The 27,093-nt window shown below is 41.1% G+C and overlaps 1 protein-coding gene across 2 annotated transcripts in view; it reads left to right on the top strand.

Moving 5' to 3' along the window:
* The first annotated feature begins 701 nt into the window (after nucleotides 1-701).
* The window catches only part of LOC116982514 (c-Maf inducing protein), a 235,880-nt gene continuing 209,488 nt past the window's right edge, over nucleotides 702-27,093 (top strand). The window contains exon 1 of one of the 2 annotated variants that reach the window (XM_033035765.1): nucleotides 702-1,485. In XM_033035765.1, coding sequence (XP_032891656.1) covers nucleotides 1,186-1,485 — 300 coding nt within the window. In that variant the 5' untranslated portion in view covers nucleotides 702-1,185. The remainder of the gene's footprint in view (nucleotides 1,486-27,093) is intronic. The other variant, XM_033035764.1, reaches the window with a different exon arrangement.

A 27,093-nucleotide genomic window follows, 5' to 3' on the forward strand; every position in this document is an offset into this window, starting at 1 on the left:
CCTGTCCCGCTGAGTTACTCCAGCATTTTGCGTCGACTTTAAAAAAATTCTCATCTGTGTTCAAATATTGGCGTTGGTGAGAGATACGATGGAAAACCCCCCATAATTAATGCATTTTGATCTATACAGTGCAACACCTTAAGATGGTGGATATGCCTTTCTTTTGTGTTAAAAGCCGTCCTCTAAACTCCCTCTCACAATAATTAGACAGGCACGCCTACATTATCCGGTAACTGTGCAAACAGCGTTGCGTCTGGGGCAATGGAAACAAGTTTTTTTGCCCCAAAATAACATCGACCAGCTGAACAATGCGTGAATAAATCGTCCGGGAAAACCAGTGGGGACTGCAAAACAAAACAAACCTAAAGAAGGGTCTGTGTACATAATCGTCAGTTTGCCCTACATTTCCGCAGCCTCGTTACTGGTGCAGAAGATAATTGTCCACAAGATAAAAAGGTTTAAAATGGTGGGGGGGTTGCATGGGTCTGTCCTATCCTGTTTCAGTGTGTGTGTACATACATACACATATATATATATATATACATATATGCACACACCTATATATATATATATATGCACACATACATCATTTGCAGATAACAAGGGGTCTCTAGCTTGCTTTGACCACCTTTCCCTTCTCATGCAAGCTCCCCAGTAATATTTTGTGTCTGTTTTTTTTCTCGCTCCCTTTGACAGGCTGCCTCATTTACAAAAACACACACATATGTGTCAAGCAGATTCATAAAATGGTGGTATCTGTTGCCTCCCTCGCTATACCTTTAAAACCACGCAGTGCATCCGTTCTGGTCAGTTTCACCAAGTCCATTGACGTCAGTGAAGAGCCACATGATCAGGCGGAGACCAACCAGACGGACAGAGTTTCTGCAATGTTCATCGCCTGCCTCCTCTACTAAGATTATCCTCACTGGAACCGTGACGTCTCGCCTTTGTCTCCTTATTTTGGAAGGGGGTTGAATATCGGCCGCGTTCTTTATTGTTGTTTTGCTCACAGGGTGGTGGTTTAGCTGGAAAAGACCATGGCTTTGTTTTACACAGCGCAGTCCTAGGACCACGGGGAGCGCAGGAAGCGGCTGTGAAGGGTGTTCTCTGCTGTGGACGCCGAGTCTCCTCTCTCCTCCCTCCTCTTCCACCACCACCTCCTCCTCTCGGCTTGCGGGGACTGCCATGGATTTCAACAGCAGCAACAGCGGCGGCGGCGATCACACACAGGGCTCGGAGGACAAGTCTTGCCTTCTGCCCGAGACCTCGGCTTCGGATCTCAACAAACTGGGAGCAGCGCCCTGCAGGCGAGCTAATTACTGTACGAACGGCATGAGGTATAAGCTGCTGCAGGAGGGGGATATACAGGTGTGTGTGATCAGGCATCCCAGGACATTTCTCAGCAAGATCCTCACCTCCAAATTCTTGCGGCGATGGGAGCCTCACCATCTGACCCTGGCTCATAACAGCCTTGCTTCAGCCACGGTAAGTGCCGACACCATCTATAATTCTCTCTCCCTTCACAGTGAAGGGTGCTGACAAGATACAGCCAACATGCATTGAAGGCGCTGTGTTCAACTGCGGAATTAAAACGAGTGCCTTGTAGACACAAGGAACCGCAGATGCTGTTACACACACAAGACACAATGTGCTGGAGTACATCGCCAGCCACATTTTCATTTCAACAGTTTGGTTGGAATCAATGCAGTGTGTGTAAACTGGGTGCACGTACTTCATAGTTCCGGCGGCATGTGAAGTTTATCAATAATGATGGAGTGTAGATCATTTAGCTCTCGTTGTCTGTGACCTTGTTTTAGCTGCACAGTGTAATTTCATTCACAGTGGCCGAGTTTCATTGTTTTCAAAACGAATTTTCAGCGTTGCTTCTCCCTCAGAACCGAGTTTCAAAATGTAAAAAATAATAATGTAATTTTTCACCCCTGACTTTGCAAATGTTCGAATAAAACGAGATTGGAGCCTTTGGCGAGCAGAGGCAGGCGACAGTGTACAGGGCACAGCTTGGCAGTGCTGCACAGAGCAACCGATTTGGTCTGTTCCACAGTTCCCAACAGTTAATGCAGACGGATTTAGCCGATGGTTCAGTGTCAAATACGGACTGTTAAGTCCGGATAGTGAAGAGCTGGCTAGAATCATTGAGATAGCATGAATTGAAACCGTTGAGGGCATTAATTTAAACGTTGGCTTCCATTAACATATAACTATGATATGTTGATGTGAGTTTTTCTCCCAAATAGTTGCCAAACATTGGAAACCGAGCGCCAAGGAGCCGGCAACTTTTAACATGCGGGACAGAGGGAGAACAAGGCTGGGGAGAGTTGGGAACGGCAGGATGTGTTTTTCACAGGGGGAAGTACTAGCTGACTGGAGCTGGGGTTGGGATTAGGAAAAAACAGCTTTGGTGTTGTTGAGAGCAGACACATCCGGGATATGTAATTCAGCGATACAACTGTCTATGTTACACTGAGCAGCGCATTTGTAGACCCAACCCGGCAAACGTCGGCGCTCCATTTCATATCAGATCTATAGGTGTTTTCTCATGATTCCCTTTCATTCGAAAGGACTGTCATTGGGATACTTACGGGGAACTTCTTAAATATAAATAATAAATCAACAATAATAGAATCTGCTTGTGAATTATTAAACTAATAATTTAAAAAAAACTGACACCCCGTGAGATTTTGAAAGGTGGTGTGCAATGTACTGCTGATTCTGAACACTGTCAACAAACTGTAGACGGGCAGTGTCAGTGCATGAAACGGTTTACTCGTAACATTATCTCGCTATTTTGTCCACCCGGCATTGGCAGGTATGTGAAATAGCAGGAATTTAATTTCTAATGCAGAGACCTAATTGAACAGCAGAACAACGTAAAATGTAGTGGGAATATTTCAGATTAGTTTGTAATAGTTTCATACGAGCCGTTTCGACCCAGTGCTTAGAAAGTAGATGGTGTGGGTGAAGTTTAATGCCTTCATTTCCGAAGCGTTTACATACTCAGTCCGAAAAGAATAAGTTGGGGTGAGTTCTCGGAAGCGAAGACAGAAGAGTGTTGACGAATGCAATCAACCCGGCGCGCACAATCAAATCAGATCAAATAGAACAAGTTGTCCTACAACTTTAGGCTGTGAACGCCATGCACAAGAAGAAGAGATGCAGCCTGTCCCGACGGCTGATATTATGGTGTCCGGTATTCGCCGTTTCTTCCCGTATTGATCCCACTCCAGGCGCATTGCCTCGCCTCCCGAGCGTTACATCCTGTATGGCCAGTCGTTAAAACGGATTGAACAGCCCGAAGGGTGTGTGTAAAGCACACGGGGCAAAGGGGAGCATTTCCGTGTCTCCAGTTAATCAAACTCCCCTCTGTTGTTGAACACATTTCCTTCAAGGCAGAAGATTAAATAAAACATGGGTAATCATTGGGGAAACATGTCGGCGTTAAACCATCCTAAATCATAGTGTTAAATATTTAACATCGATTTAAACGGTACCCCATAACGTACATTAGATATTACTACAAATTATTTAAACGTCATTATGGTTGCACAATAATTTTAATGTCCAAAACTCACTCCTTTAATATGGGCACAAATGCAATTGTAAGCACTGCAATCAAATCAGTTTATTAAATAAAATCGAGAATAGCATTGTCAACTCCAAACACCTGCATTTATTCCAGGATGCAATAAATTATCTTGTTACAGCTTTATATTATCTAATTATTAATATATCTTGTTAGATTAATTGAATTGAATAAAGTGGCTACGAGAGTGTGAAATGAGGTATCAGAATCTGGCTTTGCACTATATAAAAACCAGTAGGGCAAAATGACAGGTCAAAACAGTTAGTTATAATCTGTGAGGATTTATTTTCCACTCAAATTGGTTGATTAACATTGAGAATGGACAGTCTACCTTACACTGTGAAATAGGTATTTTGATAAACTATAAACCCGTGGGAGTCGAGTGTGGACCATTTGTAGGTGCATTTGCTGCACTCTTTCTGTTGCCTTTCTCAGATTCCCACTTTACCGGAGTACAATGGGATGTCCTTAATCCGGGATTCTTAATCATTCGGTCAAGAAATTAATGCCAAAACCCATTTGTAATTTGGCGCAGTGGGATTTTTTATGGAAATCTCTGGATAGGAAACTCCAGTGGATGATTGAAACACAGTTAGGAATTGGCTATCCGGCAAGATTCGTTTAAAATCGTGGTTGGAATTTTTTTTTCAACTTATTGAACTTTTTCAAATATCTCCCCAGTAGTCAAACAGAGGAGAGTCAACAGTGCTTTATTGTCATGTTCCAAAATGGAACAGTGAGCGTCTTATTTGCAGCAACACAACAGATATGTACTCTGTAAACACTATAATAAACAACAAAACATAAGTTCAGTATATGTAAAAAAAAACAAGCAATAACAGTAAGGTTGAGGTTTAAAAGTAAGTTTGAGATATATTTTCAGATGTTCTTTGAGATTTTAGAGGGCTTTAGGAAGGCCATCACATATCTAAGACCACTTACTGTGCAATCTGTCTCAGATGTACCCTATTCCTTTACTGCACTTGCAGAAATCCGGTGCAAAATTGAACACCAGGCTGTAGATACCTGGAGAAATATTTTTCAATGAGATAAGTATTTGTTTGTGCCATTATTATACAAATTCCACAAATCGTATTGTTTTCTAAGAAAAGCATTCTTGCGTCGGATAAAGAGGTCAGTGTCAGTTTGTTTATTGAAACTAATTTTTGGGATTCTATGATTATTTTCACAGTTGGAGAGGTGAGGTGAGCAAGGTAAAATGTACCCAGTAATGTTGCAGTCTGTTTCTTTACTTCCATTTATTGCAGTTGGAAATTATTTTGGATGGTAACTACAATAAATAAAGTTATTTGGTTATGGATGAAAATAAAATGTATGGTGGACAATTTGGCTGATGCGAACATACCTAATGACTGGGGAAATCAAATATGCTCAAACGTGTTGACTTCTCGATAGAATCCATTTTGGATCCGGGTTGATGTCATTACCACAAAACTAAAATGACGTGTCTCAGTAGTATGGTTTAAATTGGTTGTATTAACTGTACTTTCAATATTATAGTTGAGGCTGCAAGGGTACATTGCTTGCTGTATATTTATCCCAATGCATGAGTGTTTTAACCTTTATTGTAGTTGAAAGCTGATTGAAGGTCAATCAACAGTGGTTACGAGGAATTGAAGCAAAAGACCTGAACAAAAGGCCTTTCAAAAAAAAAAAATCAAGTGAAATCAAACACATGGTACAATAAAATATCATTTTGGGGGGATTTGCGGTTAGTTTTGAACGTGTTTTTCTTCTCATTGCTGAATTTTAATAAAAGCCCAACAAAGTATAGATCCCATGCAAGAAATATGGAAAACTAAACATATTCATAGTTGAATTTTGCTATGAGCGGAGAGAACAAAGCAGTGTTAGTCATTGAAAATTAAAAGAAATGCAGATGCTGTAAATCTGAAATGAATGTAAAGAATGCTGGAAACACTGCAGGCCAGGGAGCAACTGTGGGGAGAGAAACAGAGTCAATGTTTTGATTCCAAGATGTTTTTACAATATCACTCAATAGCAAGATTTAAAATTAACGCTGCAGCTCGTGAGGAAAATAGATACATTTATGATATAGTCAAGAGTCAAGGGTTTATTGTCATGTGTCCCAGATAGGACAATTAAATTCTTGCATTGCTGCAGCACAACAGGATATTGTAGTCATAAATACAGAACAGTTCAGTATCCATATACCATAGAATATATATATATACATCAATAAACATATAAAGTGTAATATGCTGTTATAGTTCAGAGTTTGTTTGAAGTTGTGTTTAATAGTCTGATGGCTGTGGGGAAATAGCTGTTCCTGAAGCTGGATGTTGCAGATTTCAGGCTTCTGTACCTTCTACCTGATGGCAGCAGAGAGACGGGTATGTGGCAAGGATCTTGTGGGTCCTTGATGATGCTGGCAGCCTTTTTGAGGCAGCGACTGCGATAGATCCCCTCAATGGTAGGGAGGTCAGAGCCGATGATGGACTGGGCAGTGGTTACAACTTTTTGCAGCCTTTTCTGCTCCTGGACGCTCAGGTTGCCGTACCAAGCCACGATGCAACCGGTCAGCATGCTCTCTACTGTGCACCTGTAGAAGTTCGAGAGAGTCCTCCTTGACATACCGACTCTCCATAATCTTCTCAGGAAGTAGAGGCGCTGATGTGCTTTCTTTATGATTGCATCAGTGTTCTGGGACCAGGAGAGATCTTTGGAAATATGCACGCCCAGGAATTTGAAGTTCTTGACCCTTTCCACCATCGACCCGTTGATATAAACGGGACTGTGGGTCCCCATCCTGAACATATTCTAAATAAGAGTCTCGACCCGAAACGTCACAAATCTTTCTTCTCCAGAGATTCAGCCTGAGCCGCTGAGTTTCTCCAGTACTTTATGTCTATCTTTGGTATAAACTGCAATTCTTTGTTTCTACGTCTAAGGGAATATAAAGTGTGACAAAGGGTAAACCAAGGCTTAGGGGCAAATATAAATGGGCAGCATAAACCAGAAGGGTGGAGTGGCCTGTTTCTGTGCTGTACAGTGTATGTGATTCTGCAACATGATTTAATAATCTGCATAAAAATTGGATTATCCAAAATGGCAAATTCATAGCTCTTTAGAAATGTATCATGATATTTAATTATGCACTTTGGTAACATATTAGGCTCGTGAAAAGGCGTGTCACTTTGTAGATCCAGTTTAAAATGAATGAATAAAGCAGCAAAAATCGAGTTCCATCCCAGCCACAATGTTTGAGCACAAAATATGCTGTGGGTTTAAGGTTCACTCTGTGGTATCCCTATAGGACAGAGAAACACTTGGCTTCCACTGTATGCGTTTGCTTCTCCTCCTAGTTAACGAAAAAGGGTACGGATTTATTTTAAAAAGTTGCTGATCTAATTAATCCTTCTGCTTATCATGTACCAGGGGTTGTATTGGAATAGAAGGTGCAAATATGTACAGTCCAACATAAAGAATAGTTAAAGGCATTGAACTGGATATAATTTTTACCTTCAAAGAAAACTGCGATTAAAGCAGGTTCTAATGTGTATATTTTACAGTTAGAATCACGTATAAATGTGTGCTCTTTATTACCATAGTTTCTGGAGGTGGTGGATTATTGGGTTGTTTCTCGTGCACTACCATTGGGTAAAGCACCTTCAATTAATCAGCTGCTTGCTTTGACTTATTTTGAAAAGAATAATTAATTTATAGGAGGTAATTCTGTTCTATCACTGTAGTCCCTGCTCACTGGGAATTGGTATCGTTTTATACAGGGCAATCACGGTCTGAAGAAGGGTCTCGACCTGAAACGTCACCCACCCATTCCTTCTCTCCAGAGATGCTGCCTGTCCCGCTGAGTTACTCCAGCATTTTGTGTCTATCTTCACTGAACTATTCGGACAGACGGGACTTTCAAATGGCTATCTTGAAGTCTTATGTCTTAGAGGTGTAAGGACTGTCTATCATTTCACCACCCAATACTACTCCTTGAGTATAAATCGTGCATGTTCAATAATTGCCATGGCAATGCCAGACATGTCTTCAGCCTTCCCAAGAACAGAAAGATTGCGAAATGTTTGTCCTCACTAAAAAGAGAGCCCCTTCAATAGCAGTGAAGTGCTTGGAATAACTCTGGTTAATGCAACACAAATACAAAACTGGAGCCCATAAAGGCTATTGTGAGGATATAATTGATTATTATTATTTGACTGTGCTTATTTTGTGACGGTATGTGCAATAACGCCCACCTGCACATGCAAATAGTTGAAAAGGACATTGATGCACAGCAGACAATAGTGGCACGTGAACTGTTATACGTGCACAGTACTGCCACTTTTTTTGTTTACAACAAAATGCACTGGACGCAGTAATTCAGATGGCTTGAAGATCGACACAAAAAGCTGGAGTAACTCAGTGGGACAAGCGGCATCTTTTGAGAGAAGGAATGGGTGACGTTTCGGGTCGAGACCCTTCTTCAGACTTCGAGTCTCGACCCGAAACGTCACCCATTCCTACTCTCCAGAGATGCTGCCTGTCCCGCTGAGTTACTCCAGAAATTACCCTGGGGGTAAATTTGATGATTCTGTATTTGTACATATTTTTTCTCATTGACAGACTGTTTGGTTCTGATATACTGGTATCTGTTCATCATTAGTTGCTTATAAATAAGTGAAATAACATTGTTATGTGCTATTAAAGTTGTCAGGGGTAAACTGGACGAAAAAGGTTGATAACCCCATCCTAAATGAAACTAATCACTAATGCCGAGAGAGCTGCAACGGCCCATGCCTTATTAATGTGAATTGCCCAAAGTGTTATTTGTTAGTGATATCCCCTTGCATTCCATGTCTGCAGTGGTGAAATAATGATTACAGGAGACAGCCATATAATTTAGTGCAATTTATTTGAGCAAAGGCATGCATACAAAATGAAATTGACATTGAGCTCACTTGGGGTTGGATTTGCAGGGTTTTCTCTTGCTGAAATTCCCCAGTGCCAGCTTAGGTTTCGATGAAGCCTGTGCAGAAGAAAGCAACGAGGTGGACAACTTCTGGTCTTCAAAAAATATTATTTTAATTTAATGTTTCTGGCTATTTGCACATTCTTAGATTTTTTTATTCTTTAGAATTGTAAATCATTTGCTTTAGATTTGTTTGCTCTGAGCAGTATTGTGAAAACTACTTTTGAATATCAAAGATATTTAAATGTTACTCACAGCTTTGACATCTGTCAACAGTGACAACGTCAAAAGTACTGCATTGGCTGTAAATGTTTTGGGACATTCTGAAAGGGATGTGAATGGTGCTTCCTATATATACAGAAAGATTATTTGTGGAATGGTGTTTCCAATATAATTTAACGTGTTAAATTAACTATGTTTGTGCAAATTGGAATGATTTTGAACTGTTAATTTGTTCCATATTTTTAGATCACTTCCGTTTAATTTCTCTCGTATTGGAATCGTGCTGAGTGCCAGGGTTTACATACAGGAGATAACCATTTGAGTTGCCTAGCGGGCAGCATTTTGCTTATCACAGCAGCTGCATCATTTCAGCCCCAATTCCACTGTCTTTCTGTCCCTCTAAATCCCTGTAGTGTTCAGTGCAGATTTGCCAGGGTAATGACCAATAACTCTACTTTTATTTATTTTTTAAATTCTAAACCTCTAGAAGAGCTCTAGAATATTAGCCTTCTTGATTTTTTTTTAATGCATCTGTGAATTATCTTTTAATGGAAGCCTTAAATGCCGGTGTTTATCTTTCTTTAATGCTTTCCAATTTAAACTTCCATTTCCCATTCTTGCATCCATGCTGCATATTAAATTACATTTGCCTACATTCTGATTTAATACATTGATAGTCGTCTGCATTCTCCTCAGCACTACCTTGCAATTTATTCCACTCTTACTAAGAATCATGTGCAAACTTATTATGCATCTAATGGGTTGTCCATGTCCCATGTTACCTCCAATCCAACATGCCTCCATTTTAGTAAGCCTGATCAAATGGATTTTTGCAGCATATGCATGAACTGATCTTTCTTCATCTTCTGCTTAAAGTAGTGACTCTGTCAAATTACTTAAATACATTAGTTAGACAACGTATTAATTTCTCGACGATTACTCTGATTTTAACTTGTACTTTGCTATAATAAAACAGAAAATGCTGGAATCATTTAGGAGGCCAGGCAGCGTCTATGGGAAGAGAAACTGAGTTAGGTCAGGGACCATTCATCTGTACAGACACTTTCCTAATTATTTTTGTCAGGTTCCTTCCGCTCTTCCCCCTCCTCCTGCACAGGCTTCATGAAGCTCTAATTAACTTCCTGGAACAGAACGCCGTCTCCCGACCAGACATGTTCCAGGTGTCCAGACTGTGCATTGAGTTCAACCATTCAAGATAATCCAGAATTTGAACTCACTTCAACTTCCTCTGAAAATAGCAAATAATTATTCAGTTTAAAATATTTCCTACGGACCTGACCTTGTGTTACTTCATCCATTACCAGCATTTTGCATCAGGTGCTGTCAGCCCTTTTGACACTTAATCTTCCTAGATCTTCCCATTATTATTATTTTTCTCCCTCAGCTTCTTTTTACTTTGTATCTTACAACATGCTTTGTCTCTAGCCTTTCCCTGCTCTGATGGAACATCAATGACCTGAAACATAGGCTGTGTTTCTCCGCCACAGAGTCTGCCTGCCCTGACGTGTGTACCCAGCATTTACTGTTACTGTGCGCATCACTGCTGGTTTGCAGTTCTGTCTCTTCCACCTTTTTCGATTATATTTCAATTCCCAGAAATCTGTTGTGTTTCAGAATTACTTTACTGAATCATGCGCAATTCATTACCTCATATGTTTCCCGTCAATGATCCATAATGAGACGCGGTAGAAGAGTTGTGAAAAATGTGAGAGACGATTTGAGGAAGTATCACAGATTGAAGGATAACCGGTCACACACCAGCATCAATACATTGCAAGGTTTCAAGGAATCCGAGAGTGCAGCTTGCAGAGGCAATAGCCATGTTGCAGGGACTTTGAGAGTGGCAGTAAGTAGGTGGTGGAATAGTGGAACTTCACAGATGGATGTGAAGAACTGGAACACCACGGATGAAAAGATGGTGGCAGAGCATGGACCTCTTTGCAGCTTGTCCCAGAAGAGGATATATTATCATTAAACACCATCGCTCCACTCTTTTAAATCTCTTTTCCACTTGTAACTATTATATTCTGCACTCTGTCTTTTTTCTTAGCTTTACCTGTGGTACTCGTGTAAAGTATTATCTGATTTGAGTGTATAACATGCAAACAAAACCTTTACACTCGATCTCGGTACACATGACAATAAAAAACAGTGCCACTACAGCACAATGGTGCAGCTGGAAGAGCTGCTGCCTCACAGTGCCAGAGATTCAGGGTTTGATTCTGCCTGTTCAGAGTTTGCACATTCTCCCTGTGACTGTGTGGGTTTCTTCAGGGTTTCCTCACACATCCCAAAGATGTGGGTTAGCAGGTTAATTGGCCTCTAAATTACCTGTAGTGTGTAGGAGTGGGAAAGTGGGGCAATGTTAAACTAGTGTGAACAGGTGATCGATCATTGGCATGGACTCAGTCAGTCATTGGGTCTATTTCCATGTTGTGTTTCTGAACTGAACTAAACTAAACTGAACCAAACTGGTACCAATCCCAAGTCTGATGTGAAGGCTGTTTGGGACTAATCTATTCCAATAATCTATTCCAAGCCATCCCCTATCAGTCTGAAGAAGGGTTTCGGCCCGAAACGTTGCTTATTTCCTTCGCTCCATAGATGCTGCTGCACCCGCTGAATTTCTCCAGCATTTTTGTGTACCTCCTATTCCAATACTAGTTGGATTTCTCAGAAGCTGCTGAAAAAATCTGTGATCAGACCAACCAGTTCATTGGGCTTTTCTATTTTGTTACATCTGATTTAATAAAATATCCTGTAGCACTTCTCATCACCTTTATATTTAAAAAAAATTTTTTTTTTAAATGTTTAATTCTCTACAGGATTATTAAGTATCAGATCTAGGGATGAAAATCTCAAATAACATCATTAATAACCAAATGATCACTGAAATAATCGGTTCAGACCTTTAATGAACACTGACATTGTTATGTGCAGAAATATTTTCCTTCATTGTGGACTGAACGAAAGATAGTCCATGTGTTTTTACTAATGTGATTACAAACATTGACGTTGAGCAGTTGGGAGCTTACAATTACGTAGCATAAAGGAAAGCAGTTCATGGTTGACTGTGGCGTTTGATTGTGTGACCATGTCATTTGACATCTACAACGAGAAAACTCTGTTTTAATGATGCTGATGTTGGTGCAGTAGCCTGTATTCAAAGTAACGCCTTTTTTTAATTACAAAAGTGCTTTTCCAAACAAATTGCTTTGTTTTGTTCCGATTTCCTAGCAGCTAATTTACTGCAAAGAGATTAATTTTTGCATCTCAAAACAAGTAAGCCTCTGAACGTCTTGAATAATGGTTTTAATAAACATGTTGGCCTGGCATTCATTATTCCCATGCGTGACACCAAACCCAGCTGTTTTTCCTCATGGGTCAGAATATGACGGTGTACAGTTGGAGATTCCTGGGACTGTTTTATTTTGGTCTGGCATCCAAGTCACTGACAAGTGTGACATTTGTGGGAAGCACTGCCCTATTCCTAGAACACACGTTGAAGGCAAAAGCAAAGCGGCTTCATTAAGAGTTCTTGGGAATAAATGGCTCTTTAAAACATCTTCTGAAGCAATTTGTGGTTGCAATCTTGTCCTCATTATCGTCTGCTAATCACAACAGTTCAGAACATGCCATGTGTGGTAGGATATATATGTAGAAGAACAAAGAAAGGCTTTGAAATGAAACTCCTGGGTTCACAAGTACTGATAGAAAATGGATAGCCCTGAAAATGACACCACTCCCCCAGTCAAACCGTTTGCTTTCTGGAGGACTGAAAACTAAACGTCCAGGTTCAGGAACAGCTTCTTCCCTACAGTCATTTGTTCGGCTATTAAACACTACAACCTCAAATAAGTTCTGAACTACGTAGTGCAATAATAGTCTATTATTGTCTGTTTACTCTGTGTGTGTGTGTGTGCTCTTTCCTTGACCCCTATATATATATTTTATATATATATATATATGCACGCACATACATACATGTATGTATGTGTATTTGTGAATATGTATATAGACACACACTGTATAACACCATTGGCTCAGTTTAAGCATTTGCTCAGGATAAATTGATCATGATTGTATTCCAAGCTTAATCCCAGCGTACATTGCAGACACAATATTAACATGCAGAAGGCACACCAATGTTTAATCTCTTGTTCCACTTGAATATTGATCTGCCATATGTACAAAATATAACATAACAATTGTTTTATTTATTAACACTGCGGGAAGGTGAAAAAACCATTGGTAAAGCTGACATTTATTGTACAGCCTCCCTTGCTTGACCTGAAAATGGCAGAAAGGCTACACCTTTAGTTTGAGATTCAGAATTATTGGATCTGGTGCTCCTGGTACATGGTGCAATCTGAGATAATCATAAGGCTGAATATTTCATGGGATGATATTCTAAAATTGCTTGTTGAATTCTGAGGTTAGCCATTTTGAGAAAATTCTGAGAAAGCCTTGCTACTTATATTGAATACCTTGAATTGTTCTGTGTAGCTTTAAGTCTGCATAAGTAATGCATGCAGGAATATGGTTAGGTATAGGAAGGAACTGCCTCGACCTAAAACGTCACCCGTTCCTTCTCTCTGGAGATGTTGCGTGTCCCGCTGTTATTCCAGCATTTTGTGTCTTGATCTCAGGAAAATGGTTGGTTGGCAATGGTGTTACACAATGGTAATTCAATTACTCGTGTCTTTTAAGAAACTTTAAGAATGAAGCCTAAATATTTTGTGAGTATTAGTACTACCATTGGATTTGTCGCCTCTGTAAATCCCACTGAAATAGATTTTAAATATTTTTGATGGAAAATTGTATACCTTTTAAGAGAAATAATATACATGGTGTAAGCTTAGATGGAGGGGACACTGAATGGTATTAAAGAGTAACTCATGATGCATGACATCTTTGTGTATCTACAAAGTTTGGTGGGGATCACCAGTCAATAATTCCTGCCAAACATTTAGTCTGCTCTGTTCCTTTCCTCAATCTGAAATTAGCATTTGAAAGATTTGTTGCCAGTATCTTTGGAGTTGATATGGAAACCAGTGAATGGAATTCTTTGGGACATATCCAATGTGCACAACAAGCTTTGTGGCATAATTTGAATTACCAGCTTTTTGTTAGCTGAGGAACACTGGGAAGTGGGCCATCCCGGAAATAGTTGTTTAGTTTTGAAATTGGTTGAAGGTCATGTCAGAAAAAAATTAGATTTTTTTTTTCATGTGTAAGATGTATAAAATTAGGATCTATATGAATAGAGATAAATAATTATAAACAGTCGATCACATTAATATATGTGTTCCGTAGACAGCTTAATTGTGGAAGAGTTGTCAAGTAAGAAATATGCTGTGATATTGGCAAAATGAGTAAACGTCATACACCATCATAGGTGATATCGGCTTCCCCCAATGGGGCAGCACAGTGACGTAGCAATAGAGTTGTTGCCTTACAGCACCAGACACCCGGGTTCCATCCTGACTACGGGTGCTGTCTGTTTGGAGTTTGTACGTTCTCCCTGTGACCATGTGGGTTTTCTCCTGGTGCTCAGGTTTCCTCCCACACTCCAAAGATGTGCAGGTTTGTAGGCTTTGGTAACCAATTGCCCCCAGTGTGTAGGATAGTGCTAGTGTACGGGGTGATCGCTGGTCGGCGTGGAAGCTGTGGGCCGAAGGGCCTATTTCCACACTAACTCTATAGTCTATTGATTATGGACATAAGGAAATGGCATTCTTACAGAATATATAGAATTTATAAAGGGCTAATATGTAAAAATCATAAGATTCTTTGTTAGTTCTAGGCTGTGGAGATAATTAGAGCATATAAGAGAATTATTATCAGTAATATCTAGGCAATTGTGGCATTATTGTAATATATGTTGATAAGCCAATAGAGAAACACCCGTGAGAAGAAACTAAGTCATAGATGGGACAAAAGTTGACTTTGAGGGTCTGACAGTACGTCTTGGGTAGATAAAATGGACAATAATACTGGTGAACAACAATGTAGATCTTCAATGGGAAACATTTGAAAAGTATTCCAACAGCGTACAGGATAAAATATAATTTTCTCAGAACAAAATAAGGTTCTTATATTTATACGGTATAAGAATCTTTGTGTATGATGTACAACATTGAAAATGTATAAAGCAGAGGAGTTCAAGATAAGGCTGAATGTAAAGGGATTTGGGAAGAAGTTTAAATTACATCTAAATTACTATGGTTGCTCTTAATATATTTTAAAGACAAATCAATAAAAATTGTTATGAATTGGAATACGAGAGTTATGCAGGAGGAACTTGTCGTTAATAGGATGGAGATGGCAGAATTATTTAATTATTATTTCACTTTGGTGGTTAGATAGAACCAATGACCATGACATTAAGTGAAGAATTGAATAACAAAATTAATCCATTCAAAACTGATACAGGAAAAAATAGGGAATTAACCAAATCAATCAAACAAAAAGAGGGCAAAAGTTTGGATATAATACGGGTTATTTCCCCCACATCTTCAAGCATCTGGGAAAGAGATAGAAGATGCTTTTGGATGGGCTCATGGATAGTAAGGAATGGAGGGCAGGCAGAAAAAAGTTGGTCTTGGCATCGTGTTCAGCACAGACATTGTGGGCTGAAGGGCCTGTTCCTGTGCTGCACTGTTCTATGTTCTTCAGGCAGTCAATGCAGAAAGAATGTTTTCACTTTTGTGGAAGAGCTAGAGGCCATCAATAAAATGAGGGTCACTAGTGTAGCAATTCGCAAATCTCACAGGAAGATATTTGCATCACAGCTTCGTGTCATCTGCAGACCTGGATCATTTACACACAATTCCCTCGTCTGAATCATTAATGTGTCATGAGCAGCTGACATCCGAGCAGTTAACGCCGCAGTACACCATTAGCAACTACCTACCACTTGGAAACCATTCATATATTCCTACTCTCTGGCATTTAAGAAGCTTTTGGATAGGCACATGGATATGCAGGGAATGGAGGGACATGGATAAGGTGCAGGCAGAGGGGATTTGTTAAACTTGGCATCGAATTCGGCATGGACATTGTGTTCCTGTTCAATGCAGTTCTATGTTCTGTCCACCATTTCTCTCGCCACGCCAGTACCTTATCCCCAACCCCACATGGTTTTGTTTTGCACACTAATCTATTATGAGGGAACCTGTGTGGCAGCTATCACAAGCCTTCTAAAGGTCCAAATGCATCATGTCAACTTTGTCCACCTCATCTGTTTTGCTGGCTGCATTCTCAAAAATATTCAGCAGAACTAACCCTTTGTAGTTGATTCCCTTTTGTAAATCCATGTTGGATTTGTCCAGTCAGTTATGGAAGTTCTTTGCTGTAAAATATTTTATAATCTTTTATAATGGACTCTTGCGTTTTCTCTGCTACCAGTATCAGGTTTACCAGTGTATAATTTCCTGTTTGGTCTTTAACCTGTATTTTTTTAAATAGTAGAGTACACTTAATACCCTTTAAGCTCCTTTCTAAACAGGCTGGCTATTTTCACATGGGACAGTCTTTTTCTGTGGAGGAAGGTAACGGATCAGAATGTTTTTTCATTCATTTTGTCCAATTATTAAGGATTCAGACAGAAAGAGTTGATCGATCCCCACTGGTTAGTGGACTTGTGGAACTGATTTCCAATAGTGTTAGTTGATTTGAGGACTCCTGGTCCTGTTCCTTGTGGGCGGAGCACCAAGACAAATTCCTTGTATGTGAATACTTGGCCAATAAACATACTTACTTATTTACTTACTTGGAAGAAAGCTGGATTAATGCTCGCTGAGAAAGAAGATTTATCTTTCTAGATGATCTTATTCAAGTTTTCAAAAGAGATAGATCATCAGATAGTGAGAAATGAGACCCAGAATAAACAAGCCTTATCAGTCTGAATTTTATCTCCATTCATTACCCTAAAATCATCTGATACTTGATAACTGAAGTAGTGGAAGAATGTCAAGAGCAAAGGTGGAGAACATTGCAACTATTTAGCAGCAAAACGCTGACGCACTTTCTAAAAATTGTGCTGTAATTCTTATCATGAATCTCTTTAATTTTCCTTTTAAAGTAGTTTTGTAGAAAGGTTACCTATGGCAACGGTCCTTATGCTCGGAGCATGATGACCTGGCACATGCTATATGTTTGTTGAAGGGCGTTGCTATATTTTTTAGTGAGTGAGGTTGATCAACATTTCCCCCATAATGGCACTGACGTGCTTGCCCTTGTTTAAAAACATGGTCATTGTACATCATAAATGTGACAACATTTTTGACAATGCATCCATGTCAATGGGTCACTAATCATCTCACTATTTTCCTATTCTAATATATTTTATGCTGATAAAGGATGAGTCCAGTTTAGTTTAGAGATGCAGCGTGGAAACAGGCCCTTCGGCCTACCAGCGATCCCCATACAGTAATACCTATACACATACTAGGGACAATTTACATTCATACCAAGCCAATTAACCTACAAACCTGTACGTCTTTGGAGTGTGGCAGAAAACCGAAGATCTCGGAGAAAACCCAAGTGGTCATGGGGAGAATGTATAAACTCCGTACAGACAGCACCCATAGTCGGGATCGAACCCGGGTCTCCGGCACTGTAAGGCAGCAACCCTACCACTGTGCCACCGTGCCGCCCGTTGATAACATTTTAAAGACTTGAACCATCATCAGAACTTCTGTGAATTGCTTATTTTGTTGCTGTTAACCGTGTTTACATTTTCTACAATATATAGGAGTGGTTTCAAGTGTACTCCGTTTTTAAGATGGCTTCCAAGCCGACCATGGTTGTCTGTGCCGAAACCAATCACTCAAATCTTTTACTGGAGGACTTATGATTCAGATTTTCGTGAGGTTTTTGAGAAGTAAATTGCATTCAAGTGGCAGGAAAGATTTAGTCCAATAAAAGTTGGATCTCTCCTTTCTCATTTTCCCTTAAATTTTTTTTTTTTTAACACTTTTAGTTTAGTTCAGAGATACAAACTGGAAACAGCCCCCTGGCTCATTGAGTCCACACTGACAATCGATCACCCGTTCATACTAGTTGTGTGCGATCCCACTTTCCCGTCCCCTCCCTACACACTACTGGCAATTTACGAAGTCCAATTAACCTACAAACCCGCACGTCTTTGGGAGGTGGGAGGAAACCGGAGCAGCCGGAGGAAACCCACATGGTCACAGGGAGAACGTGCAAACTCCACACGTCACTTAATAAAGAAAGTCATTTAATAAAGAAAGCAGCACGTCACTTAATAAAGAAAGTCACTTAATAAAGAAAAGCAATAGTCAATTTGTTGTGCATCGGCAATGGAATTTGTGCCAAAATATTCAAAGATTTCAAATATTCCAAAATATGCCCCAAAAAAATATATATATTTGCAAGTACTTTTTTTAAAAGCGGCATCAACAACTAATCTGTGCAGCTCCTACTTAGAATATTCGGGAGATGATTTTGGTTAATATTCTATTTACAACAAAATAATGTTCTGGAAAGTAGATTGGAGACTGTGGCATGTTTGTTCATGAACATCAAGAGAAAGTTTGAAACCTTTTTTTGCTCAGTGACATGCTGGCAATGAGTAGGCCAAGGTCACATTGTTCTACAGTTTGACAAGAACCTATATCCTGTCGCTACAGATTTGACATGGAGCTCAAAAGTATCACAATGGGTGGCAACCCACAACTCATTCTACATACTCTGTTTCTAAACTCCTGCTTCCTATAGCTTGGAACAGTTTTGTGTATGCGAATTGTCGAGGTGAATATCTAAAAGCGAGAAGCAGAGGAAATATTTTCTTGATGACGTTTACAAGGCAACCAAAAATCAAATATGGCGTCCCAGCAGTCGGAATTATATTTTTAATATATATTTTTTTGCTGGGTCGACACGGTGGCGCAGCAGCAGAGTTGCTGCCTTACTGTGCCCGAGACAAAGGTTCGATCCTGACTACGGGTGCTGTCTGTACAGAGTTTGTAAGTTCTTCCCTTGACTGTATGCGTTTTCCCCCGGGTGCTCCGGTTTCCTCCCACACTCCAGACAAACAGATTTGTAGGTTAATTGGTTTTGGTGAATAATTGTAAATTGTCCCTAGTGTGTAGGATGGTGCTAGTGTACGAGGATCGTGGCTGGTGTGGACTCGGTGGGCTGAAGGGCCCGTTAGTGATACAGCACGGAAAACTAAACTAAACTAAAGAGGGGAGAGGGACTTGTGTTTCTTCTTTGGAATTAGCAACTCTGTATTGCTGAATGCAGGATGTTAATTCCAGCATGGCTTCATTTCACCATGCCCCAGTTCATTGTGACATTTCACTCCCCTTCTTGTCTGACAGAGGCATCATTTTCTGCTCGTTAGTTTTAATCTTTTCATCTGCAGAGGATAAAATATCAAGAAAGCATGAGAGATGTGTTATAGCATTTAGTCAGAATATTTATGATAAGATGCATTATAAATCAGTAAACAGCTTCAGTAAGCAATCCTACACTGTCCAATTTGATATTATTTTATCTGTCATCCAACATTCAATTACACCGCACTAGCTGGTAATTACACAGCCATTTGATCTAGGATGATGGTAATTAAGTCGACCAGTGCCCACACTGGTACAGCAAGTCACGTTACAGCTTTAACCTTCAGAAAGGAAAACCCTCCTGATTGTGTAACTTGGTAGTTCCTTTAAACACAAATAAGAATAGTTTAAACAAAGTACTTCTTATCGTCAACATTCCGAGCCCCCACTCCCTCATCTTTACTATGGATGTTCAGTCACTCTACACCTCCATCCCCCACCAAGAAGCCCTCCGTTTCTTCCTCGACTACAGAACCATCCAATTTCCCTCTACTCACACTCTACTCAAGAGAGAGTTAGATTTAGCTCTCGGGGCTAAAGGAATCAAGGGATATGGGGGGAAAAGCAGGAACGGAGTACTGATTTTACATGCTCAGCCAGGATCATATTGAATGGCGGTGCTGGTTCAAAGGGCCGCATGGCCTACTCCTGCACCTATTTTTCTATGTTTCTTACTATGTTTTTTAATGGCCCTCACCATTAAAAAACAATTAGGTACCGACATCCATGCTGAAGGTATGTAATGCACAGACAGTGGCCTCACTTTGGTTTATGTGGCACTTGGCTAATGAGATCTAATTTCAACAGACTGCTTGCAAACTTAGTTCTGCTCTGTGTAATATTTTAAATCAGATCTCATCTTACCAGTTCAATTCTGTTGTCTGAACACAGACATCTTGTGTTGTACTAAGACGAATGAAATATATAACTTTCATTCATGGTAATCTTTCTGTAATTTACTTATGCAGTAAAAACTGTAGCAAGTCACACCAAAAGTTAGAGACGAAAAGCTGGAGTAACTCATGCGGGTCAGGCAGCATCTGTGAATAGGAGGAATAGGTGATGTTTCGGGTCGATGCTGCCTGTTCCACTGAGTTACTCCAGCATTTTGTGTCTATCTTCAGTGATTTGATTATGCGTGTTTCTGGAAGGGACAACTGATTTTCTACCTTAATGGCATGGAGAAAAAGAATAGGTGAAATTTCGGGGTGAGACCCTACTTCAGATAGAGCTCGATCATAAGGAATAGGAGTAGAATTAGGCCATTCAGCCCATCAAGTCTACTCCGCCATTCAATCATGGCTGATCAATCTCTCCCACCTAACCATATTCTCCTGCCTTCTCCCCATAACCCCTGACACCTCACTTCCAATGTGATCGCATCAACTTTAACCAGTGCATAATGTGACACAGCATGGAAACAGGCCCTCTGGCCCAACTTGTCCATGTTGACCAAGATACCCCATCTACACATCCCACCTGCCCGCATATAGCCTATATTCTTCTAACCCTTTCCTATCCATGCACTTGTCTGAATATCTTTCAAATGTTGCTATTGTACCCGCCTCAACTGGCAGCTCGTTCCATACACCCATCACCCGCAGGTTCCTATTAAACATTTCCCCTCTCACTTTAGACCTATGTCCTCTGGTTTTTGGTTCCCCTCCTCTAGATAAAAGACTCTGTGCATCTGCCCTATCTATTCCCCTCATGATTTCATACACCTCAATAAGATCACTCCTCAGCATCCTGCGCTCCAAGGAATAAAATCCTAACCTGCCCAATCTCCCTGTAGGTCAGGCCCTTTTATATGTTTCTCTTTACTTTGCTTCTGCTTTTCATAGTAGAACACAAATCTGTTTTTTCCAATACATTTGCATCCGATAATTATGGGTCGTTTCTACAATTAGCTCCTGTGCAAGATGGGAGATGTTATCTGCTTGCATCAGATGTTGACTTTGGATGAGAGATTTGAGTCATAAAGAATTTAAGGCTCCTTTTTCACACCAGACAATCCCATGGGAGATATCAGTTTGGAAGTTGCTGTTATATATTGCTGTTGATTTTTTTCAATAACATTTGGTATAATTACCCATTGAAATGAAAACATTGGTTGTCACTTGTTCCGGACAATGATGCTGTTTGCAAGGCGCTATCTGCACATATGATGCATATCTGGAGTTTAGAGGGATGAGGGGGGGACCTCATTGAAACATACCGAATAATGCAGGGCTTGGATAGAGTGGATGTGGAGAGGATGTTTCCACCAGTGGGAGAGTCTAGGACCAGAAGTCATAGCCTCAGAATTAAAGGACTTTCCTTTAGGTAGGAGATGTGGAGGAATTTCTGAGTCAGAGGGTGGTGAATCTGTGCAAGTCTTTGCCACAGAAGGCAGTGGAGGCCAGGTTAATGGATAATTTTAAGGCAGAGATAGATAGACTTTTGATTAGTTCGGGTGCCAGGGGTTTTGGGGAGAAGGCAGGAGAATGGGGTAAGGAGGGAGAGATAGATCAGCCATGATTGGATGGCAGAGTAGACTTGATGGGCCGAATGGACTAATTCTGTTCCTATCACTAATGATCTTATGCTGTGGTACTGCATGAAACAAACTAGGTGGCTACATTTATTAACTCTACACCACTTCGACCTGCTTGGAGGTACCATGGTGATTTATTGGATTTAGTTATGCTGCTCCCTTCGCATGGAACCAGCTGCAGAATGAACTGAAACTTAAGGAGCTGGTTTCTATGAACAGATTTAAATCCCTTCTTAATGATGTTGAAGCGGGCTCTTCTGTCTGTACATGCTTTGTTTGATGATGTTCTGACTGTGACTCTATTTATATGTTCTCTGTTGTTTTTAAATTATTGTCTGTAACTGTGGAACTGTGCTGCTGCCTGTCTTGGCCAGGACTCTCTTGTAAAAGAGATTTTTAATCTCAATGAGACTTCTCCTGGTTAAATAAAGGTTAAAAAAAAAATTGGGTCTATGTGCGTGGAAGATCATGCCATCAAGTGAGAACTTCAACTTCAAAAGCAAGTTGCCTCGATCTCTACGTTTTTTCACATTTATGTTGTAAATGGTGGCTAATTTAAAGAATCGGACTTGGGAAGGCAAGAAGATTTTATATAGTGCCAATTATTAATACAACAATCCATACTGATCGATAATGTGCATTTAAAATCAACCGCAGTGAAATGATTTGACATACTCGCCAATGCACTGCTGATATCTGAGATCAAAATTAGTCAGAATTAATTTTCTTGTGATTGCAAAGGGATGCTCCTTGTTCTGAGTGTCAGTGGATGTACAAGTGAAGGCCTGTTTTGTGTGCTTGTTGGATTTAGTTCCTCCACAATAACCATCTATCACTGACACCTATGGTTGCCAACAGTCCCGTGTTAGACGGGACATCCTGTACTTTGGGCTAAATTAGTTTATACCGTACAGGACCGCCCTTGCCCCGTATTTGACTGCTGCAAACCGGGTCGAGGGGACTGTCAGGTTGGAGAGCCGCGTCCGGGCCCTGCATCACCCGCCCCGATGTAGTCCAGCCCATGGAGCACCTCGCCCGTGGTCCTGTAGGTCGGCCGCCCGGCCAGCTGTCTGACCTTCGGACCTTCGCTTACCACCGACACCACCACCCCTCCTTCTCATGGTCGATCATCGGTTCATGAGTCGGATGGGGTGGCGGACCAAAACTCCTCAGCTGACCCGCCGGCTGGGTTTTGTGTGCAGTCCAGCACCCGGGCCAACTCATCATTCACCCAGCCACGGCCGAGTCGGTCAACGTATTGCCGTCGGGAATATGTCTCGTATTTTGACCTTTGATCTATTATTTGGGAGTGACAACTCTCCTCTTCCTCTATCTATGTCTCCATCACAAGGGCAGACATTACAAACCCACTGACTCTCACCGTTATCTTGACTACACCACATCCCACCCTGCCTCTTGCAAGGTCACCATCACCTACTCTCAATTTCCCCATCTCTGCCGCATCTGCATCTATGATGAGGCTTCCCACTCCAGGACATTGGAGATAATCTCTTTCTTTAGTAAAAGTTTTCTCCCCCTGCTAACAAAATGTCTTCTCTCCTTATTATTGTTTAAGAAGGAACTGCAGATGCTGGAAAATCGAAGGTAGACAAAAATGTCTTGAACATAGGTAGGGAGGGATTTAACCAGGTTGTTCTTGAACATAGTTTCTCCAGCATTTGTGTCTACCTTCTCTCCTAATTAACATGTTTTTGTCTCTTTTAGTGCCATTTTGTCACCCTTTTCAACTCTAGGCTTTGCCCACTCATTTGCCAATCACCCCCTCCTCCCCCAATCCTGTATCCAACTATCACTTGCCTGAAGGATCTGAAGAAGGCCATCTGGTCTACTCCAACATTCAACCATGGCTGATCTATCTCTCCCGCCTAACCCCATTCTCCTGCCTTCTCCCCATAACCTCTGATACCCGTACTAATCAAGAATGTCTTTTGTGTCTCTCTTCAGTATAAACCAGCATCCGCAGTTTCTTCCTACATGTCACTTGCCTAGCTTTGCCCTGCCCTCCCCCCCCTTTCTTTTCCAGCTTTCTCTCTCCCACTGCAATCCGTCTGAAGATGGGTCCCAAACAGAACCATTGCCTATCCATGCTCTCCAAGATGCTGCCTGACCCACTGAGTTACTACAGCACTTTGTGTTCTGAATGAAGACAATTTAATTAAAAATTCAGGTGAAGCCAAAATTGACTGTTGCGAATGCCTTTTAATCAGCTGGTCTAAAATTAGTTCCACATTGGACTAAATCTGAAAATGCAGCAACTGAATAGATCATTTGGTGGAGAAGAAATTGCAAAAAAACCCTATGGCCTTTCCAGAAAAGCAACCACAGACTTGTAACTATGATTCGAGTGACTTTCGGAATACAAAGTGAACCACATAAATGCCAGCATCCTTGGAATTCAATTTCATAATTGACCCTGACGTTCAGAACATGTACTTATTGTTTAAGCATGGCTGGCTCCTTGATACATACGTCAATGCTTGTTCCTCTGTGCTCTGGCATGTACACATTGCTGTAAAGTGTTTGTTACATCAGCTATTACATTCCTATGATGTTAATTGCTCAACTTCAGGCATATAATAGCATTTTGGGATAGTTCAGGTTAAGACTTGGGTTTTAATAAGCTTCATAATAAAATTCCAGGGTTCTTCCAGGCAACCCATAAATATTCAGCCCTACATTTGAGCTGATCTACAACACCTTGGCCATGCTGCAAGTACGGTGTGCGGCATGGTGGCGCAGCTATAGTGTTGCTGCCTTACAGCGCCACAGACCCAGGTTCGATCCTGACTATGGGTGTTGCCTGTACAGAGTTTGGACGTTCTCCCTGTAATCACGTGGCTTTTCCCCAGGTGCTCCGGTTTCCTCCCACACTCCAAAGACGTACAGGTTTGTAGGTGATCGGTTTGGTAAAAATCGTAAATTGTCCCTAGTGTGTAGGATTGTGCCAGTGTGCAAGGATCAATCAATCAATCAGTTTTATTCGTCACATTGCACATAAAGTGCAAGTGAAATGAATTTGTCAGCAGCGGTACAATGATAAAGAACACACAAACACAATAAACATTTAACACAAACATCCACCACAGCATTCATCACTGTGGTGGAAGGCACAGAAATTGGCCGGTCCTCCTCCATTCCCCCCCGTGGTCGGGACCTCAACCCTCCACAGCCGTCACTGCGGGCGGCCAGATGATAAAGGACAAGGTAAAAGTCAAGGTAAGTCCAGGATCGGCTCTTCCCCACCAGAGTCCGCGGTTTCAGGCTGGTGTAGGCTGGCGGTCGAAGATTTAAAATTCCCGCCGCAGCCAGAAGCACCACAGACTGTAGGGCCGGCGGTCGAAGCTCCCCTCCAGGGGTGATGGTAAGTCCACGCTGGGCCCGCGGTAGAAGTTGGCCGCGGGCCGGCATTCGGAGCTTCTTCTTCCTCCCGGGTCCCCCACGAGGGATCCCGGGCTATAGACGCCGCGCCAGCTGGAGCTCTGCAGACCGCGGCTTCAGGCTGCCGCGGGCCAGCGAAGCGGAGCGCTCCCCTCCGGCGAGCCCCAGCGAAGGCTCGCCCGCTCCACGCCAAGTCTGCACTGCGCCCGCCGCTGAAGCCCCGGTGCGTCTCCGGGAAAGGCCGCGCCGATCCTTGTTGTTAGACCACGGGGGAGGCGACCTGGAAAAAATTGCCTCTCTGTGGAGGAGGCGACCAAAGCGGTTCCCCCTCACCCCCTCACACCACCCCCCACACAAAACACACCGAAAAACATCAAAAACGTACTGTAAAACCGGTAAATCGTCGGTCGGCTCGGACTCGCTGGGTCGAAGTGCCTGTTTCCATGCTGCGTAACTAAACTAAACTACTACCAGTCCTCGGAAAGTGCCTAGACCAAGTAGCTGAAGGCATGTCACAAAGTGGAGTGATTAAAATCTAATGGGAGAAGAAACCCAGAATGGTTGGAAGATGTAGGGTCTAGTTACCGAATGAGTTAGAAACAAAGCTCATCGTTTTTGAGTGGAGATATTGCCTGCTTGGAAGTTATGATTGTTGAATTGAGATGTAGCAAAAAAAAAATTGTGCATGAGCTCGGGTTTACACCCGGTAGCCAAAGTTTGTCTTGGAAACCTTAAAATTGTTAAGTCCAAAGATAGAGGCATGGTAGGCAGTGAGCAGAGGCAGGTACAGAGGCTGGACATATCTTTGATATAGATGTCAGGAAAGCCATTAATAGAAAATTTTAACTTTTGATTATTTTCCACCTACCTTCACTACGATTTGAATATTTTCTTAGCTTGAATTGGAGGTTTGCAAAGGATATATGTTAGAAGTTGATTATTGAGGTAAGCACATTTCATTTACTCCCGGTTCTTTTGTTAGTTTATGTTTGCATTTTAATTATGTCGGATCAACTTCTCAATGCTCTACATTTCCTGTCCATCGGATTTTAAAAACCTAAAATGTAATTGAAAGCATAGTGACCTGATATAGGAGGAAAAGAAAGGGCTTTTCCTCGTTATTTTAATTCTCGGTTTACATGGACAGTATTGATTGTGAATGTATGAAAAAACATATTTCTGTTCAGTGTCAAAAGGTCACATTTATAAGGCATTCAAATTAGAGGGTGTTTACCAGCAAAGATGACTGCTGGACTTGTTGATTTGTTCCTGATTGTAATACAACTGACCTGAAGAGAAAAATTAACATTGGAAACATCCTTTGTGTGTATTCTTGGATTTGTAAAAAATTCATGCACAAGTTTTACAGTTGTTATATACTTTTGATACAGGATCCGAACATTAAAACCAGTCCAGCTCTCCGAGTAGGTGTTTGATGCAAAATATTTAACTATTAACTATTTCCGTGTATCCTGTTGGTCCAAAGACGTCACAGACAGAATCAAACTTTGATTAGGGAGTGGCAGCCAAGTCATGCCTGTCACATAAATATGGTCAAAGTTAATTCATAGTTCCTAATGAAAAGGACTTTGTAATATGGTATTGAGATGGAGGATCAGTCATGAATATTTTGGACAGTGGAACATGCTCGAAGGGCTGAATGGCCACTCCTGCTCCTGTTTTCAAGACTTCTATATTACCAAGTCCTGCATCTTTACTATTTAGTGTCTTTCAGATAGAAAGCCAGCTGGATAAAATATGTTGACGTGTATATACCGTGTTTACAAAGAGCACAACACGTAATGGTTGATGTGCATTGCAGCAATCTTAGATGTCAATTGTTGATGTTTGGCAAGTTGTATTGGACTATTTATTTGTTATTATGGTTCTATGCTAAAAAATACTCTTTATTGGAAATATCTTCAATTGTATCCCTGCAATTTAACACTGCAGAGTCCATTTTAAAAGGGAGTTAATTATCATTATC

This window comes from Amblyraja radiata, chromosome 17 (assembly GCF_010909765.2).
Source record: "Amblyraja radiata isolate CabotCenter1 chromosome 17, sAmbRad1.1.pri, whole genome shotgun sequence".
Lineage (NCBI taxonomy): Eukaryota > Metazoa > Chordata > Chondrichthyes > Rajiformes > Rajidae > Amblyraja > Amblyraja radiata.